Source organism: Rhinocladiella mackenziei, assembly GCF_000835555.1.
Source record: "Rhinocladiella mackenziei CBS 650.93 unplaced genomic scaffold supercont1.1, whole genome shotgun sequence".
Classification (NCBI taxonomy): Eukaryota; Fungi; Ascomycota; class Eurotiomycetes; order Chaetothyriales; family Herpotrichiellaceae; genus Rhinocladiella; species Rhinocladiella mackenziei.
In genome coordinates, this window is record NW_013550604.1 from 342,478 (window position 1) to 360,877 (window position 18,400).

General features: G+C 49.6%; 6 protein-coding genes across 6 annotated transcripts; 3 read left to right on the forward strand and 3 right to left on the reverse strand.

Moving 5' to 3' along the window:
• Window positions 1–412: 412 nt before the first annotated feature.
• On the forward strand, window positions 413–2,357 carry Z518_00120 (uncharacterized protein; the record flags this gene model as incomplete). The annotated part of the gene is made up of 4 exons (XM_013420724.1): window positions 413–962; window positions 1,025–1,802; window positions 1,859–2,132; window positions 2,187–2,357. 4 exons carry the CDS (start codon window positions 413–415, stop codon window positions 2,355–2,357), a joined length of 1,773 nt encoding a protein of 590 aa, XP_013276178.1.
• Window positions 2,358–2,628: 271 nt separating this feature from the next.
• On the reverse strand, window positions 2,629–4,479 carry Z518_00121 (uncharacterized protein; the record flags this gene model as incomplete). The annotated part of the gene is made up of 4 exons (XM_013420725.1): window positions 2,629–3,095; window positions 3,172–3,789; window positions 3,862–4,024; window positions 4,117–4,479. The coding sequence occupies 4 exons, from the start codon at window positions 4,477–4,479 to the stop codon at window positions 2,629–2,631; spliced, it is 1,611 nt and encodes a 536-aa protein (XP_013276179.1).
• A 798-nt stretch (window positions 4,480–5,277) lies between these two features.
• Z518_00122 (uncharacterized protein) lies at window positions 5,278–7,493 on the reverse strand (the record flags this gene model as incomplete). The annotated part of the gene is made up of 9 exons (XM_013420726.1): window positions 5,278–5,831; window positions 5,899–5,955; window positions 6,027–6,353; window positions 6,408–6,716; window positions 6,783–6,863; window positions 6,919–6,993; window positions 7,049–7,225; window positions 7,273–7,345; window positions 7,395–7,493. 9 exons carry the CDS (start codon window positions 7,491–7,493, stop codon window positions 5,278–5,280), a joined length of 1,752 nt encoding a protein of 583 aa, XP_013276180.1.
• A 1,850-nt stretch (window positions 7,494–9,343) lies between these two features.
• Window positions 9,344–10,453, reverse strand: Z518_00123 (uncharacterized protein; the record flags this gene model as incomplete). The annotated part of the gene is made up of 2 exons (XM_013420727.1): window positions 9,344–9,519; window positions 9,577–10,453. 2 exons carry the CDS (start codon window positions 10,451–10,453, stop codon window positions 9,344–9,346), a joined length of 1,053 nt encoding a protein of 350 aa, XP_013276181.1.
• An 868-nt stretch (window positions 10,454–11,321) lies between these two features.
• On the forward strand, window positions 11,322–12,231 carry Z518_00124 (uncharacterized protein; the record flags this gene model as incomplete). Its single annotated transcript, XM_013420728.1, has 3 exons — window positions 11,322–11,565; window positions 11,630–12,142; window positions 12,203–12,231. The coding sequence occupies 3 exons, from the start codon at window positions 11,322–11,324 to the stop codon at window positions 12,229–12,231; spliced, it is 786 nt and encodes a 261-aa protein (XP_013276182.1).
• Window positions 12,232–13,704: 1,473 nt separating this feature from the next.
• On the forward strand, window positions 13,705–15,531 carry Z518_00125 (uncharacterized protein; the record flags this gene model as incomplete). The annotated part of the gene is made up of 3 exons (XM_013420729.1): window positions 13,705–14,320; window positions 14,377–14,630; window positions 14,716–15,531. The coding sequence occupies 3 exons, from the start codon at window positions 13,705–13,707 to the stop codon at window positions 15,529–15,531; spliced, it is 1,686 nt and encodes a 561-aa protein (XP_013276183.1).
• Between the last annotated feature and the right edge of the window lie 2,869 nt (window positions 15,532–18,400).

An 18,400-nucleotide genomic window follows, 5' to 3' on the forward strand; every position in this document is an offset into this window, starting at 1 on the left:
GCAAGCATCCAGCTTCCCTGTAGACTTCTTAAGCAATCCTCGTACAGGGCACAGAAGCACGCGAATGGATAGAAGATAAATATAATAACTTACCGAGCCGAAACAAACCTTCGTTGGTTTCTAGTAGTCTAACCCTGGCACAAAAGCAGGTCATTACTGTTTGCACCACACTCCACTACTTCTAAGCACCGGCAGGCCGTACGACTCGGAGAGTCGTATATCTCGCGTCGTGGCGCGGGGTTCGATTTACCAGACCCACCCGGACACTCCAAGCATGTCGCAAACCCAAGCGAAGAAAGGAGGCCTCTAAGGATGACTCCCTAGGTTCTTATTGCTCTTTGATAGATCTTGCTAAGGTGTGCCTCAGCCAAGTTTCCAATTTGCTTCTGTAGGTGCCTGAATCTTCGACAGCATGTCCAATAACGCAGACCATACTGCCTCTGCGCCCACCACGAACGGCGTCATGGAGCATTATGAGTACCCTGAGCCTCCATCCGACGGACCGTACCGGATTCTTAATCAATACCACTCTAAACCTCGCAAAATCCGTATCGCGTGTGCAGGAGCAGGCGCCTCAGGTCTCTGCCTTGTCTACAAAATTCAGAAAACATTGGTTCCAGATTCGTGGGAACTCAACATCTATGAGAAGAACGCGCAAATCGGCGGCACCTGGTACGAGAATACCTATCCAGGGGTTGCGTGTGATATCCCGGCACACATCTACACTTATACTTTCGACCCAAAACCAGACTGGAACCACTACTACGCGCACGGAGATGAGATTCAAAGATATTTCGAGGGGTTTGCAGAGCGATACGGGTGTCACAAGTACATCACCCTAAAAACAAGAGTGGTCCACGCCGAATGGCAAAGCGCGGAAGCCATCTGGAAACTGACCCTGCAGAACCAAGGAACCAAGGAGGAGTGGCACGACTGGGCACATTGCTTTATTAATGCTACTGGTAAGCTTTAACTTTTCCTTGGAGTACGTATTCTCTGAAATGGTTTTGCTAAGATCTTATAGGAATCCTGAATAAGTGGAAATGGCCGGAGCTACCGGGTCTAGATGACTTTCAGGGGCATCTAATGCATTCAGCAAACTGGAACCACGATATTAACTTGGCCAGAAGAACGGTAGGCGTTATCGGAACTGGGAGTAGCAGCGTTCAGATCGTACCTGAGCTGCAGAAATCCTGTAAGCAGGTGCAGGTCTACATGCGAAGCCCAACCTGGATTACTGGACCTTTTGGCTCCGGACCAATGGCTTCGGATCTTACTCACGAAACCCAGAACCAATATACCTTTACCGAAGAAGATAAGAAAAAATTCAAGGAAGACAAAGAGTATCATCTTAACTTTAGGAAGAGGACGGAGGCTGAATTCAATGCTCTATTTGGGGCCTATCAGCAAGGATCAGAACTGAATAACTACTTCAGAAAGGTTCTTACCGATCTAATCTCAGAGAAGATTGGGCCTGAGCACCCCGAGCTCAAGAATTTTATGGTCCCGACGTTCTCGCCAGGCTGTAGGAGGCTGACTCCTGGCAATGGCTTCTTGGAAGCATTGGTATCACCCAACGTGGAACCTATTACGGCTAAGATTGAAAGCGTAACTAGGGATGGGATTCGAGTGAGAAATCCCGACGGCACGGAAACAGAGAGAAAAATGGACGTCCTTATCTGCGCGACGGGTTTCTCGCCTGCGTTCAAACCTCCCTTTCAATTGATCAATGGGGAAGGGAAGGCCTTTGGAGACGACTGGACTAATGGACCGAACCTATATTTTGGGATATCTGCACCTAGGTAAGATGACCCTCAAGTATAAAAAGGTTTTGCCTAGAATTAACATGGTGGTTAAGATACCCAAACTATTATACAATCACTGGACCAGGTGCGACATGGTCGAACGGAACGCTGCTGCCCGGGATTGAAACTTCAATTGAACACATCCTTAAGTTGGTGAAGAAAATACAACATGAGGGAATTGAATCAATTGAGGTCAAACAAGAAGCCCTCGACGACATTTACAGCCATCTCGACGAGTATCACAAGACAACTGTTTGGCAAGAGAACTGCAGAAGCTGGTTCAAAGACGGCAAAATGAACGGCAGGATTTTTGTCTGGCCTGGCTCGGTACGTCCAACATTTCGGATCCTTGAGATTTGTTTGAATAACTTTAGACCGAAGACTATACATTTCCTAAAAAGCATCAAAGACCCTCGAATGGAGGATTTCAACATCAAATATCGCTACGGAAACCGTTTTGCATTCCTAGGCGACGGTTCTGTGAAAGCCACAGCTTCCCGCGAACTTGCCCCATATATCAGGGAAAGTGACCATGAGTGGTCGATAGAGTAGATTTGGCTGGGTGTAGTAGGTTGACGGCTTAGATATAGTGAAAGAATAAATTGCCTCTTATCTAAGGCCACAGCATTCTTTTAGTCTATATCTAAACTACAGGCTGTTAGGAAGGAATGACTGTATCATCGGGGAATTCGCCAGTCTAATCTCTGCATTGAAGAGAGTCCGCCAACCAAAATCGTTCTTGCAATTGAGTCATACCGCCCAGGAGATTATTACTATGGCATCCATTACGGAATGATTCTCAACATTCTCGACCGATCTACCTCTAAATTTGGGTGAACAGTGGTCTGATATCTCCAGGGATGGAATCACCCCTATACTTGAACTCCACGATGGGATGCTGAATAGGGGTCTTGGCCAGGTTGAGATAGCCTCCATCTATGATCTCGTTGACGCCGTCCTTGATGTTGGTACATCGGATCTCGTAGGTCATGATGATGAGCGCCATAAGTGTCTTGATTTCATTCGCGGCGAAGAACCGGCCAGGGCACGCGTTTTTCCCGTGACCAAAAGTGAGGTTGGTCGAGGAGGTCATGACAAACTGATGCTGGTTCGCTTGACCCTCTTGCTGTCGTCGGCGGTACATTCTCCAGGGGTCGAATTGGCGGGCGTCTTTCCATGTCCTGTCGTCTAGCGAAAGAGATAGGTAATTCGTCCATAAATAATTGCCCTTGGGAATGACCGAGTCATCGCTCAGCCTCCAATCCCTGATCGTGTACCGTTGGAGTTTCACTAGTGGCGCCGTCGATGTTAGTAACGCGTCACACATGGATCCAGATCAAACATTGTAGCTTGCTGAACCACATACCAGGTGCATTAGGGCACAATCGAAGTGCTTCTGTGATAAAACTGTCAAGCTTAACCAGATGGGTTAGAGCTTGCTTAGTCCACGATCCTTCCTGACGAAAGACTTTGGTAATTTCCTCCCGCAGTTCATCGTGATACTGAGGGGAAATTGATAGGAAATAAAAGGCTTCCAGAAAGGTGCTACTGCTTGTGTGGATGGCGGCGACGTTGATGTGGAGCATTCGATAGACCATCATATCTGTGCGGCGTTGATCGGGTGGTGCCACGTCGAGGACCCATTGGATGGCATCAAATGGCTTCACCTTTTCCCACTCTTCTTGTCGACCATCAGCCTTAAAGCGGTCTTCATCTTGGATCCGTTTGGAAATAATCGGTCCGAGTATTTTCTTAGCTAACTTCTGGGCAGGATACAAGTCGGTAGCCATCCACATGACGATGGGCTTCAGAAAGGACGGCAAGTTACGGACTTTCTCCGCGCCTCCAAATAGGATGTCCGTGTAATGGATGGATAGTCGTTGAAACTCAGGGTCCCGGGCCAGGTCGGCACCAAAGAGGAGGCGGTTCGCAGTTCGAGTCACAATATCAAAGCCCAATGTGTACATCTTGCGGGGTGTCCAATCTAGGCGGCGTTAGCCTCGACAAGATCATGTGCCATGGTGAAGTGATAATCAATGAATCATTGGTGGCATACCTTTCGATCTGCCTACATATTCATGGAGGCACATTTTGGCCTCCTCGACAATGTCCGGCAACTTGGGACCAAGGCTTTCGGTCAGGGTTTTACGAATGGGAGTCTTGAAATGAAACTGATCCCAAGCTAAACGGGAATGAATGGTCCAGGCCACTTGAGTGATCTATTTGTAACGATGCGTCAGCGCATAGGACTTCACATTGAGAAGGATCCGTGGCACCAATGACTGTGCCGTCTCCCGTGGCACGCACTTACCTCGCTGTTGGCAATGGTGTTGTCGACAAATTCTGCAGGTGCTGTGCGGATTTCTTCTGAAAACTGCGGGGCCATGATGAGATGTTTCCGAAGCGGTAGGTTGATGAGATAATTGATCCCCTTGCTCGAGTACCTCTCCCAGCCGATTTGAAGTAATTCCTTGCTGTTGGTGATGAACATGATCTTGTCTTCTATAGTGCCGATTATCCAAGGCTTTTTTGAGACTCTGAGAGTTGGGACATCAGGGTATCTCGGGGTATACATGTACCAGAATGTCAATGCAAGCGCGAGAATGCTCAGAGAGATGATTGCCACTTGCTGGGAATTGGTGAGGTTGCCAAATGCGACTCTAGAGGCGTTCATCCTTTCGAGCAGCAGCCTTGAAACTCGGTGCTCCCACCTGGGATCTGCTGTTTGTGCCATCTCTAGACGCTACCTATTAGACCCAAAGCTCGTAATTGGTAAGATACAGTCTGCGATTCATCCACGAGTGACGCATGGTAACATATGTAAAGGATTGGAAGTATAGGTGTGCCACTCTCGAGGAGGAATCGGCCGGCAGGGGTGGAAGGATTACGACAATGATCGTGCCGACATGATAACCCCTCATTTCCCATCGACTCGATAAATCCGATGGGCGCGGCTCGTGTAAGCACGAGTCGAGAAAAAGGCGGGAAGAAAAAAAGGTCCCAGTAGTGTCTAAAGACACTATCCACTGGTGAGTCTCAATCACATAGGACGGTGGTCTGGATTAAAGATCTCATTTCGAAGCATATTTGAGGGGTGTAGCTGAGAAGCAGACTGCAAGTTGGCAGGCAGACTCTGCCCAAACAGACATCTCCGCTCAATGTGATGATGTATTGTTAGTCTTTCTTCGCAGGAGCCGTGGTACCAGTGGTCGCAGACTTGCAAATCAAGCAGAACGTCACGAAGGGCATCCGTTGGTAGAAACGTAGCAGCTACTAAATTCAAGAGATATATATCAATGCAGTCGATGGACTACCTTTCAGAGAAAAGCACACAATGTTTTGATTTTTCGTTTTGGTTATGAATTGTGTGCCTATAACTCCCAGGGTTCGTGATACTCAGAGGGGTGCGCTCTTGTGGGGTCCATGGAGGCATGCAGGGCATCCATCTCAGCCAATCACTCCATTCCCCTCTTCACTCCATATCCACTTTCGCAGCATCCGGCTTTATTGTGGGAAGCTCGGATTGAGAATCCACCTCCAGGTCATCCGATACCGCGTCCTGCTGCTTGTCGTCCTTGAGCCTTTGAGCAACTTTCATTGTCATGACCGGGTAGAGATCTTTTGTCCAAGCAGCTGCAGCGGTTGCGATGACCCCAAACGGAATGCTCGAATACCACACATACTTGAAAGCCCTAAGGTAGGCCTTTCGCAGAGCCAGAGTCGAAATTTCAAGGATACGTGGAGTGACCCCGGGAATCGAGGTTGGCGACACGGTCGGAGTCGTCCCAGTCAAGACTCCGAGAAGCGCGGCCACTGAACTCTTAGGTAGTCCAGCAGCTGTCGCAGCCTCGGAGACCATTTGCGGAACAAATGCCTGGCTTCTCCCAGCGAAAATGGTGGAGTAGATGGACGTAGAGACGGATCCACCTCCGAGGCTCATGAGTGTTCTGAGACCCGTCGCGAATCCAATCCACTCATCGGGAGAGCAGAGTTGAATAAGTGGAATACTTAGAAGATTCGTCCAGCCTGGGATAACCGTAGGTGTCAGCGAAAACACACTGTAGGCTTTATTTTCGCTCCTGGAGCTACTTACCAATGCCAAATGTTGCAGCTGAAGCGAACCCCTTGGCCATCGGTTTCCCATTTGGTTCTAAGCCAACAATTCAGTGGTTACCAGAGAGGTTCAATACCCAAACGAATTCGCAACCTCGGTATACTCACCAACCAGTGCGAGAAGAGCAATAAACACGGTGCATTCCACCATACCCAACACCAACACCCAGTTTGTGCCGATGTAACGCGAAAGATATGGCAGGACGAGACCGGCCGTGACCCCACCCGCGGTGCTGACACCTAGTGGAAAACCGTCTCTGCCGACTTGGATCGGATTGTCGCCGTCGAAGCAGTACGTCATGTACTGTGGGTATAATGCTTGCAACGCATAAAAGAGCATCCCGCTGACAAAGATGACAATACACTGCAGGGAAAAGGTCCGAAAACGTCTCCACAGCTTTGGGTGCAGAACCGGCTTTTTCGCATAATACGTCTCTAAGTACGTGAACGTCAGAGCCTAGCTTTGTCGTCGGACAGGGCCGCGCTCACCAAAAACTCCTGTGGCCACCAGCAGCGCGAAGCCAATGAGAAGTGGCGCCAGGAAATGAGGACTTGTCGATCCGTGTGCGGGTTCCCAGATGATTCCCATGAGAATCAACGTGACGGCTGCGGTAAGGCCGACAAAGCCCAAATAGTCGAAATCACTCAATATCTGTGCCGTTGTCTGCTCGAGAGTCGCAAGAGGGGGTAGAGGCTTGTAGAAGATCAAGGTGAGGATGCTGAAGAAGAAACCTGAGGCCACTCCAATCCAATAAACGGAACGCCAACCGGGGCCAGTGTCGACAGCCATCCGATGAGCTAGGGTACACACAATGATTTAGTGCCTGCAGATTGATATCTGAAAGGGGACGCGGGGTGCACTACCAAAGTAGGAGCCTGCGATGGTGAACACGACAAATGGAATCTCAATGATTCCCACGATCGGGCCCCTGGACTTTGTAGGTACTAGGTATTTCTCAGACTGAGCTCAAGATCTCCCGCCGGTCAGAAAAAGACTTACTGATCTCGGAGACAGCGGAGATACATTGGATGCCCCCAGCTCCTCCGATCCCCATGATGGCCATGCCAGCGATGACTACAGTTTCTTGTTAGCATGGAGATTTGATAGCGGGTTACAAATCTTCCTTCACCTGTTCCCACATTCTGTGCCAGTGCTGCGATAAGACTTCCTAGACCCACACAGACTCCCGCTGAGATGGAGAACCATCTTCGACCGAATGAATCGGCGAGTGAGCCAAAGAGAACCGAAGCAACTGCATAGGACACGGTGTATGCAGAAGCTATCCAGGTATATGCGGTACTAGGGCCTGCGCAAATTTAGGTACGGTATCACAGGGCAAAGGTCCACACTCACCGACGCTTGCATCGATGTTGGCGATGATGGTCACGGCCGTCAGATAGATGGCTAAGGAAATAACATAGCTGCCCTGTTACGTCTTCAGTGGTAAGGATGACCTAGGGGACAAGGGGCCTGACCGAAAGCGCGATTACCGCAAGGGTGAGTGTGACAGTCCACACCTTTCGTGGAAGCTGCCCTGTCGACTGGTGTTCTTCAAGATGCAAGATGTCCGACATATTGAATGGGTTGTGGGTTGTTTGAGGTTTCGTGAATCTCTCCAAAGTGCAGTGAGCGAGCCGTACAGATCTCGGTGCTCCGGGTACGTCGTCCTTCTTTAGAACCGAGACAATTTATACTCTGGGTATCACCTGGAATTTTCGTCCCCTCCCTTCGGAGTACGCTAGGCGGGCCGCAATGAGCTGAACGTGATTAGGCTAAGTTTGTACCGTGTTTTGAAGTGTCATAAAAACAGCTCTTGCCTAGATTGCGCCTATAACTCTACCCCTATTTCACCACTTGGTAAATGGCCCCCTCCAGCTATAATTACGTCTAGGGTTAAGTAATAAGGTAATATCCATTGGTAAGGGTACCTAGAGATGCTACAGGCACCCCTAAGTTCCTGTAAACACACTGTATTTACTTCATAGAATTCTATAGAGTATAAACAAACAATGCCCTTGTAAAAATACATGATCTATGCCTAATCTAGTTTAGCTTAGTGCGGCCCGCCTAGCGTACTCCGAGGGAGGGGGACGAAAATTCCAGGTGATACCACAGTAAGTGTTTTGGGTCTCTCATACGAGTCGATCACTTCGATTGTCGTGCGGGGTATGGAAAATAGCACCCAAGTTGGTCCCTGTATGAGTTCAAAATGACCTAGCAATAGTCCATGCAACGATACGAAGGGCAGGATGTTGAACTGTCAAACTGGGGAACAACTTGAGATATATTAAATGCTCTGTCCACCTCGCAACTGGTCCTGCCAGGTTGCAGGTTTATATACACATTGGTTGACCCCTTTTCTTCTCCTATTTCTACCCCTAAATCCTGCATAGAGGTGATAACCCCCTTTCTCAATAAGTGTTGAGAGAATGAATGCAGAAGTGCATGCACATTGGGCTATGGAGATTTGTCTGTCTGACTATCTAAGGACAATGAGCGACTTTAAATACACAGTTACTCATCTAGGCTGCTGTAGGCTGCCGCAGGCTACAGCACAGGCATAAGTACAGTCTGGATAATGTCAACAATAAGGGGTATTTGTTACTATCCAACCGTTTCAGTGAGACCTTGTTCGACATGAACAATTGTGTTGACTAGAGGGGTATTGTGTATATTCCCCGCCGTAAATATTGACGAGGTTTCCATAGGCAACGACGTTACAGATGGTTGCTCTGTGCAACCGTGTAGCATCCGCATGTCTATAAAAGGAGCCTCAGCACCTCGACAAGTATATAGAGAACAGAGCATCCTTCTTTCGATGAAGAGAAGTTTGACACAGGATTAGCCCAATCTCCCTGCAGAATGGGATTTCGTGACGCCTGAGTAGAATTTCCAATTTCGCGTCCTAGAATAGTCCTCTCTGACAGCTGATTCTACCAATGTATCTGGCGTGCTCCTCTTGCCAGACAGCAGCTAAGGGGATAGAAAGGACGCTTTCACCACGCGACTGTCCGCTAAGGGTTACTTCACCCTGTACCCGCATAGACAGAGATATTCTGCCTTCACATACGTGAGTCCTCATCCTGTTGTACCCGCTCTGTGCATGCCCCCTGGCCGCGTCTGACACCTTTACCGTTTTTTATAAAGTTCCAATCTCTTACTGTGTCAGGTTTCGCCTGATATTTAGGCTGAGACACCGCTTAAAATGTCGGGCGTCGAGGTAGTTTTCTGAAGAAATGGAATACAGTGGTCTCATCGGAACGCATGCCGGCTAATCTTCCGATGTTTGTTAGAATCGAACGTGCTTCCCCCCTCGGAGCAGTTCTTCGAATACATCAATGCCATTTTTAATTCAAGAGCACATTTCGTCTCCTTTATCATTGTATTTTGGTACGGCTCCGATCTTTATTGACGCGACAGTGCCTCAGAACACAGCAACAGCGTTTGGTGGTGATCCTACCAGCCCAGGAACGTTTAGTGGAACGCTGGTGAGTAGGAACTCATATCTTTTGGCCCTCTTGCAATGTTCGCCCAGGGCACAGAGATCCCAAAGCTCCCCAATGTTGAGCCCAAACAGGCTAAGGAAGTATTGATGTAACACTGAAATGGCCTGGGGTCAGCATTTTATCTGTCGTGGAAAGGGAGGAGACATCGTACCAAGGTCCCGCGTCCCACCCTCTCGCTTGTTTTCGTGATTGAGTAGTGGTGGCAGCACCTCAAACGCCAACATGTCGCCCGCCACTGCCGCAAAATGATGGTTCCAAAACCATTTCGCGGTTTGGACGTTGCCTTCGACTCCGATTGCCCGGCCTGATCGCATGACCCGTTCCTGGTCCGCAACATCGAGGGCTTCAAGGTCCTCGGTATAGCCGGACCGAATGATGAGTATGTCACCAAACCTGAGCTCTGTGCCTTGATGCTTGGCTATCGCTTCCAAGTCGCTGATAGAAATGGTTTGTGAGTCGAAGCAGTCATAGGAGATGCTCTTTTCTCGGGCCCAGGCACGATAGTCCAGAAGCACTCCGCGACCGACCAAAGCACCTCGATGGTGCCAATGATTGAGAGTAGGGAAAATTCTGTCAGAGTCGACATCTCTGCCGTTCTGGGTAAGACTCTCCCTTGTCGGCATAACCCCGTTGTAACACAGGCCGGTATCTTGATGGGCGAAATGCACCAAACTATCCCACTGGCTGGATGCTTGCGTGTTGAACTCGACCTCGTCATCGAACGAGTGGAAACCAAAATTGAAGGGCTCGCCATGATAATCGTGCACTGTGTGGACAAGCCCTTTGCGTGGTGGGAGTAGATTCCTGGCAGCCGCCATCGACCAATTTAGCGAAATTGAAACTCCGTCACGAGCTTCCTTGCAGGCTTGCTGGACGACTTCAGGAGTCAGGATGTTGATACAACCAAGGTGATCCTTCTGCTCGCCCTTATCAAAAACGCCCCATGCACAGCCTTGGGGCATGTCTCCGACCGCAGGCAATGAGTCAAAGTCGGGAATGGCCGTAGCCTTGGCTGGGTTCTCTGCCATTGCCCGAACAGTCACAATGATTCAGAAGGGAAAGGCAGAGATATGCTGGGTAGGTTATGAGGGTTTCACGCCGGTGTTTTCGGCGAAGAGAGCGCACTGTCATTCCAGCACCGACACTTGAGCCACGCGGACGCTTCTTCAGCCTTGTGGGCGACCCGAGCCTCGTCCTGGTTTGGAGAGTACTCGAGGCAAGAGTTCACCGGAGTTTAATACATGCTGCCAAATAGTCTAGGCTTGCCCATTGACGTGAACTGTGTGGGTTCTGAAGTAACCAAGGCTGAGAATGAGTTAACCACCAAGACTTCTCAGGAGTTCTCGGACCTCGGTAGTTCGCTTCCACCTTGGTGTTCTTCGGTTTGTACGAGTAGTGGTTCGCGATGCACTACGCTTAGGTTTTGGGGATGTGGGTCGTCTTTGCCGGGCGAAGATAAAGCACCCAAGAAGCGGAGTAGAACGTTTTCTGAAAATCAGCGAGATACGAAGATAAATAGGGAAAAGTGGATGTAAAATTAGTTCTAGGGGGACGCGTTAAACGGCAATTTCAAGATCCACATGAACTGGCTGCGCACCCCCTGCGACTGACGGCGTTATAAAGACCATGTAGTGACGGTCATGCTGGTCCCTCAGAGGTCTTCGGCCACTAGAAGCAGTTTGAATTTGAATTCGCTCTCTGTAGATTCACACAGCGCCTCAAGACCATGGCCGACCACAGGTACAAAGGCCTTGAGGTCGATATCAAAAACCAGATTGGCATCATCACGGTAATGTGGCTCTCTTTTCAACCTCTTTTCGTTTCGCATCTCCGTCAGAGGTTGCTCGGCAGGATTTCCTTTTTACTTCCGTTTTTCCTCCTACAACACACTTTCTCATGACGAAGCAGCTAAACCGGCCGAAACAACTCAACGCTTTTACCACCGAACTCATAGTGGAGCTGATCGAAGCGCTGCGGGCTCTCAACGAACATCCCAAGACTGTTTTCACAGTGCTTACCGGAAAAGGACGCTTTTTCTCGTCCGGCGCTGATGTGAAAGGAACGGGCAGCCCATCGTTATCGACTGAATGGTCATCCACCGCCCAAAAGAAGGTCGCTTATCTGGGCTATTTTTCTTCTGGTCAGTCCCTGGTAGCGACATGCTTTGTTTGGTAAGAGGTCTGACTCCTGTCATTCTATATTAGCCTTAGAACTTCTCCGTTCGATGATCGACCATAAGAAAGTCTTTGTTCTTGCCCTCAATGGACCCGCAGTGGGTGGTGGAGCAGCGTGGTTCGAGGGCATTGCCGACATCGTTCTAGCAGCCCAGGGGGTCTGGCTCCAGATTCCTTTCAACGCCCTCGGTCTGGTCCCGGAGAACGGAAGCTCTACACTATTTGCACAGACCGTGGGCGTCCACCGTGCCAACGACTTCCTGATGTTCGGCCGAAAGCTGACAGTAGAAGAACTCAAGGACTGGGGGATGGTGAATCGCGTCTTCCCCGCCGAACACTTTCACGACATCGTCATCCAGTTTCTGGAGCAACAGCTCCACATTAATGATGGGAAGAGTATGATGGAAACGAAGAGACTGCAAAATCTGCCCTTGAGGCAGAAGCGCATGTTGGCTGTGTATGATTCAGTCGACGCCCTCGCCGAAAGATTTGTCGAAGACGCTCCCAAGAAAAGGTTCGAGGAAAAAAGGAAGATGTTGGAAGGTAAGCACTCTTTTATGTCTACCCATATCGTATAGATACTAAACCAAAGCTCCCTTCTAGCCAAATCGAAGACGCGCTCGAAGCTATAAGAGAAACGTTTGTTTAGAGACGTGACCCGGATTAGACATCATTCATCGAACAGGTCCACGCAGCCAAATGGAAAAATTTAGGTCAAATTTACTGAGTTGAAGAAGCCTGTCCTTTTCAGGGTGTAAAAGGAACTGTTGAAACCACCATCACGAGCGCCTCCGAGGTTACAACTCCAAGTCGCCGCGATCGGTGTATTTTACCCCCCATTCGGAAGATTTTCACGGCTTCTCCTTGTATCACGGGCACTTCTGCGCCCAGTACAAATATATGTGGAACGAGGAAGTCGTTGTGAGTACGTGGGAAGGAGATAGAATACAGAACAATGCTCGATTGCAATCCTTGAGGCATACAACCGGATCATCTATACATGCTGTTCAGGTCTTCATACTTGGTCGGCTGGAGAGCCACCAACCTCGCTAACTAAGGACCTGGACCAAAACCCTACTCCGTACAAAATGCAAACAACATAGCCGGGTTCACAGCTCCCGAGATAATCCCCCCTCCTTCCCCCACCCCGAGGAGCTACCCGACCCCGCCTTTCCCGGCCATAATGCAATTCGTGTCGAACATTTCGATGCAAAGATTCGCCAACTCCGCCTTCTCCCCTCGGCTTACGCGGATTCTTCACACGCTCCCAGTTCAAGTGGTAGTCCATAGAAGCCTACAGACTATCTGGGCCATCTAAACGATCTTTAAGCTTCCTTGTTCTGTAGGGAGTCTCTGGATTCTATTTCTTTCCGTTTCAGAGCTCGTTTCCAGAACTAGAGTGCCAGCACGCGCAGAATAGTGAAGCACCAGAAAGCCCGGACTGCTGGCATAAGAATGAAATCACGGTGAATTGCCACTCTAGAAGGCTTCCGGACAGGTTAATGCACACAATACAGAACAAACACGTGCCACCTGGGACCGAGTAGAGATGGGCCGCTGATGAGCCTATTTCCTCGGACCAAAGTTCATCCTTAAGTCGCCTGCGCGACAAAGGCCCTCCTCATGAGAGAGCCCGCACGCCTGCACCGATAAGCAGCCGAATTCTCCATGATAGTAAATAGTTGGTAGATCAGGGGGACTTCCACGTTTCAGCGTCTCCTGTTTAGTACTGGACTACATTGAATGCACCCGGTCTTGTTCATGACCAACCTTCTTAAGCGAACAAGTCTCGACGACAACCGAGGACTTACTTTCAAACGCTCCTATTCCGAAGTACCAAAGCTAGGAATCCCTGAATGTGGGGTCACCGGAAGATGGGGGTGGGCCTAGTGTTTGATTCTAGGTCGGGCACCCGGCTCTTAAATAATATGTGTTATTTTGATGAGGCCGCTTCTTTCCTCCCCTTCCGTCTCGTCCACGTTGTTCCCACCGGGTACGCAGACTTTTCATATTTTGAATTAGTTGTCTTCTCATACTACTCTCTCTTGCACTTCCCGAAAATCTTTCTGCTCGTCGTCATCGGAAGCAGAGATTCGACGCCAACCATGGAGGGCCGTAACTGGAAGAAAAAAATGAATGAAAGACAGTTGGAACGAAAGAGAGTCATGGACCGGCTTGGTCAGAGAAGAGCACGACAGCAAGTCAAGCGCAATGTCGCCCAGCTAGAAGATAGGCTGGCCGCCGTTTTACGAGGCGACCACAACAGTCTGGTCCGCCAGCTGGTCCAGGAGAACGCCGCACTCTGGGCGACAGTTGAACGATATGAATTGAAGCTGGAGTCTATTCTTCTCTCAACCGAAGAATGCCTCGAGGAGAACCGGATGACGGGAAGAGGAGTCCACAGCTCAACTCGACTGTCCCTCCAATGCCCACCACCTAGTCCTGGACCTCTCTGGACAAGGGGTGACCAAGTGCCAAATTTAGAGCACCAGCGACACTTCGACCATTCCAACCCCGAAGACTCCCTCCCCATCCTCCACAGCACCATGTTTCGGAGCGTTCCCATCAAATTCCGCGACAGCTCTCGACCGTGGGAAGTGGTCGTGGATGACATTGTCGAGTTTGTAACCAGCTGGAAGCTCCTCCACCACCCAAAATCCGGATTCGAGTTCATCGTTAGTTGCTGTGCCTTGGATTCCCGCAGTGACTCTCTCACAGCAGGTAGGGCGTCGTTTTTTCTCGTGGCGGGTCAACAATGCTAACCCCGGTTTTCCCAGAGTCGATCCGTGAGCTTGCCAAAGAGAAGTCGTTCTACGCCAATCTTCTCGAAAGACTCGTTCCGGACGCACAGAATGCCAGTGTTGCCGAAAAAGCCGACGCCAAAGACACGTCCGAAATAGTTTCTGAGGTGGAGATCCAACGCCGAGCCATCGCCCTGTGTGCTTGCGAGATCGTAACCCCGTGGAGATCGATCTTCAGATCGGTTATCGAATGTATCTCGATTTTCTGGAAGGCCTACAATTTCTTCATGGTATGTGATCCTAGGCACTGCCGCCTCTTTTCCTACTATGAGGCGATTCATCCATATGCCAGTCCAAGCCTCTGATACCTCTTAGTTCCTCGCATTTCCGACCCCCGAAAACCTCGCCAAGGTCCCATCATGGTTGTGGCCCACGAGATCCCAACTCCAGAAAGAGCATCCCCTCTTCATTGACATTCTCCTCTGGTATATACCGATCTGGTTGCGTGCTCGGGAACAGAAGATGCTGACGGAAGCCAATAGGCCCGGCCTTCGCGAGAAGCTGTCGACTAGTTGGCACATCTACAGCCCTAAGGATCTCTCGGTCCACTTTGTACGGCATTTCCAGGTCTACAATTTTACCCACCACGGTCCAGGCTTACCCATCAGTGTGAAGGAGGACCAGTCTGGGCTGAAACTCGAGGAGGGCTTGGAGACCACCATCAATAATCTGAACAATTGGATCCTAAACTCGGCCTTTTTTGCCCAATTTCCGGACCTGATATCCTGTGTCACTGATTACCCATCGGAGCACCTCTTTTCACTCCTCCGAGCTAAGGACTGGCGTCCGGGAGCACAATATGATCCTGGTGTCGCAATGAGCGCTGCGCATTCGACGCCCTTTCCGCCTCAGGTCCCACCGGTGCCTGGGCTCGGACACTCGCCATGGCTTTATGGTCGGAGCGGGCGTTTTCAGAATCCTGAAATCAACCCTGCTGGAAACACAGATCGGGATTCAGGCACGTCGAACACTCAGGCTGTCGGAAGCGCGTCTAACGAGAAGGCTGTGAACGTGGATTTCCAGATCCGAGGACTTAACAACGACTTCATGAGCGACATGTTTCACGAAAGCGACCTGAACCTGGATTATTTCGACAGTTTCGCGCCTGACAAGTCCGCCCACCACAACTAAACAGCGAGAAGTCCTGGTGATATTGATCCCCTCTACCCAGCCGTGTCCGCGTGACAGTGCTCTCACATAAAGCCGAGAAAGCCTAGCATGTGGAACGGAATCTTTAATCGAGAGCAAAAATTGCGAGCCTATTGTCGAGGTCCGTCTTCCATCAGACGCTTCAAGCACTAAATTGTCTGGCTTTGGACGACATTGTTCATATAGATGACATGTGGGAGCACGAACAAAAAACGCGAAAGGAACCTATCTGAATGCTTGCTGTCTGCTATCTTGAGACTGTCTGTCTCAGCTATGAAGGCACGGAGGTACTAAGGCGCTAGCCTGCCTTGAAGAAGGAAGGCAGGAGCGCCACATGACAAGCTAGAAAACATTCTCTACGTGACGGGACCGAATCACCAACACCAGTTCCAATTCGGAGTCTTTAGTCTTTCGAACCATGCTATTAACGCCAATACCCTTATTGGCAGTCTACTGTATATGGCTTCTAGGATGTTCCAGAAATGGGAGCAGTCCCACGAGGTAGATGTTTCTTCACTCTTTATCACAATACTATGGACACTTGACGACGTCCGGGGAGTTCGAAAAAATTGGAAAGATTCTAAGTCCACTAAAGAGGCTCATAAGAAAATTCTGTCAACTTACCTACTGTCAGGGTGGGGACGTACGAGGGAGCGAGAGTGGAGATTCGACAATGATATTACTGTCCAATGCACTATAAAGTACAAGACGAGAGACAAAGAACACGAAAGCAGTGCGATGCTATCCCAGATACTTATGGTCAGCGGTGCAGTCATACCGCAAGGCTATCGACAGGCACACGAGGCTATTCGACAGCCACAGTGGGCCTGCCAAGACCGTTCGAGGGGCTTCCAGGTTGTGCCATGACACCTACAATGAGGACACTGTTTCGAAGATTCGGGAAGGGGACAATCTTAAGCCCCGGTCAGGCGTGCTGCTGCGGCTCAGATGCTTGTCAAATTGCTTCGATGGAGCTGGCCATTGGCACTCACTGAAGTCATGTTCCAACGCTAAGCACCGTTCCCGCAATCGCTGTCGCCAAAGATGTACCTGGACACGTTTCCCTCTGGGCAGCCAAGATTGTGCAAGAGAAACCAGATGGATATCAGAATACCTTTGAAGATCTACTGGCAAGATCCCGACCGCCCGGCCAAGGGTTGGTAGCTTCTAATAGGACCTGAACTTCAGGGACAAACCTGAAAGCTGAGGAGGGATTGGTGGCCGTAGCAGTCTTGTGAGACCTGAATTCTGAGCTGAAGAAGACAGCTAATCTCTATCGACAACTCAGCCATGAGATAGGAACTATACGTTGCGAGGTGCACAAAGACTATGTAGATGATTGAATCTCAAACCCTTGTCGAGGCAGCGTGAGTGTCATGGCACAACCTGGAACCCCCTCAAACGGTCTTGGCATGCCCACTATGGCTGCCGAATAGCCTTGTGTGCCTGCGTGGTAGCCTTGCGGCATGACTGTACCGCTGGCTATAAGTATCTGGGATAGCATCGCACGTTCTTTGTCTCTCGTCTTGGACTTTATAGTGCATTGGATAGTAATATCATTGTCGGATCTCTACTCTCGTTCCCTCGTACGTCCCCACCCTGATAGTGAGTTTTATCACCGGGTTTTCGCATCCTGTGTTTGTGCTTCCTCAGATGAGCTCCTGTTCTTAAAGACCAGACTGCCCACAAGTCAAACTATTCCTAAAGAATTAAATTTTGCTAATTATGCCACACCTAATTATCTTATATAACTTAACTCCGAATGGTGTCACTTGCTGATGATTGATACATTTGTCCTGACTCCGGTGCATCTGATAGAATGACTGGATCAGCATGAGGTATCTGACGATCTAATAATCGTCAAATTATTTGCCGCACTGGATGCAAGTCGTGCGTCATGGCTGATCATGGCAATGGGAGAACCTATCTCTTCTCCCTAGGCCTTGACATGGGCCGGGTTAACCCGGCGGGTTTTGGGCTATTATTCTTTCGACCCAAAACCCTGCAGGGTTGGGCCGGTAAAGGGGTCCAACCCGCCCAAAACCCGTTGGGTCGCCCAAAGTTTAATTAAATACAGGATGACATAATGCGCGTAATCCAATACAAGTAACTATTACAATAACTATTACTATTGCAAGAGCTCGGACTCAATGAACTATGCCAAAGACTTTCTCGTAGTATATATTATTCCAACTAAGTTAACTATTACAATGATTATTGCTTCATGAGCATTCCCTTCAATTCAATGATTTTGAAAATTGCTTGGTTAATACCATATGTTACTGTGCTTAGCTAATTTATACGTAGGGCTCTTCGCATCTACTTACTCTACAAGGAAAGGGTCTATAAATAGTTATACTTTGGGTTGACCCGGCCCATGTCAAGGCCTAGCCGACCATCGTGTACATTCGACTAAAAAGTGTCGCACAGTTTCCGGGCGTTGGCACTGTTCACATAGGTCCGAGTCTGCCGCCTTAATTCTATGGAGGTACGTGTTGAGTCTGCTTTTGCCGGTGCGTAGTTGTGCTATGAAGTACGCTCCTTCCCGTAGAGTTGTCGTGTATGCGGTCCAGGCAAGGCACGGTCGAGGTTCTTCGTGTGTTGACCCCCCTGGCTCTGTTCTAGCCGTTTTCTCTTCTCCTTTTGTAGCCCATTCCGTTCGCGTATGGTCACTGATTTGAGTTTGTTGGTGTGTGGGATGTCTCGATCGAGTTCGGTTGCATCTCTTGTGCCAGGTCGTGTGCTCGCTCGTTACCCAGAATGTTCGCGTGTCCTGGAACCCATTGGAACACGATTCGTGGTGCCCCGTACTCGGCCAGCCGTTCAAGCTGCTGAGCGATGTTTTAGATTA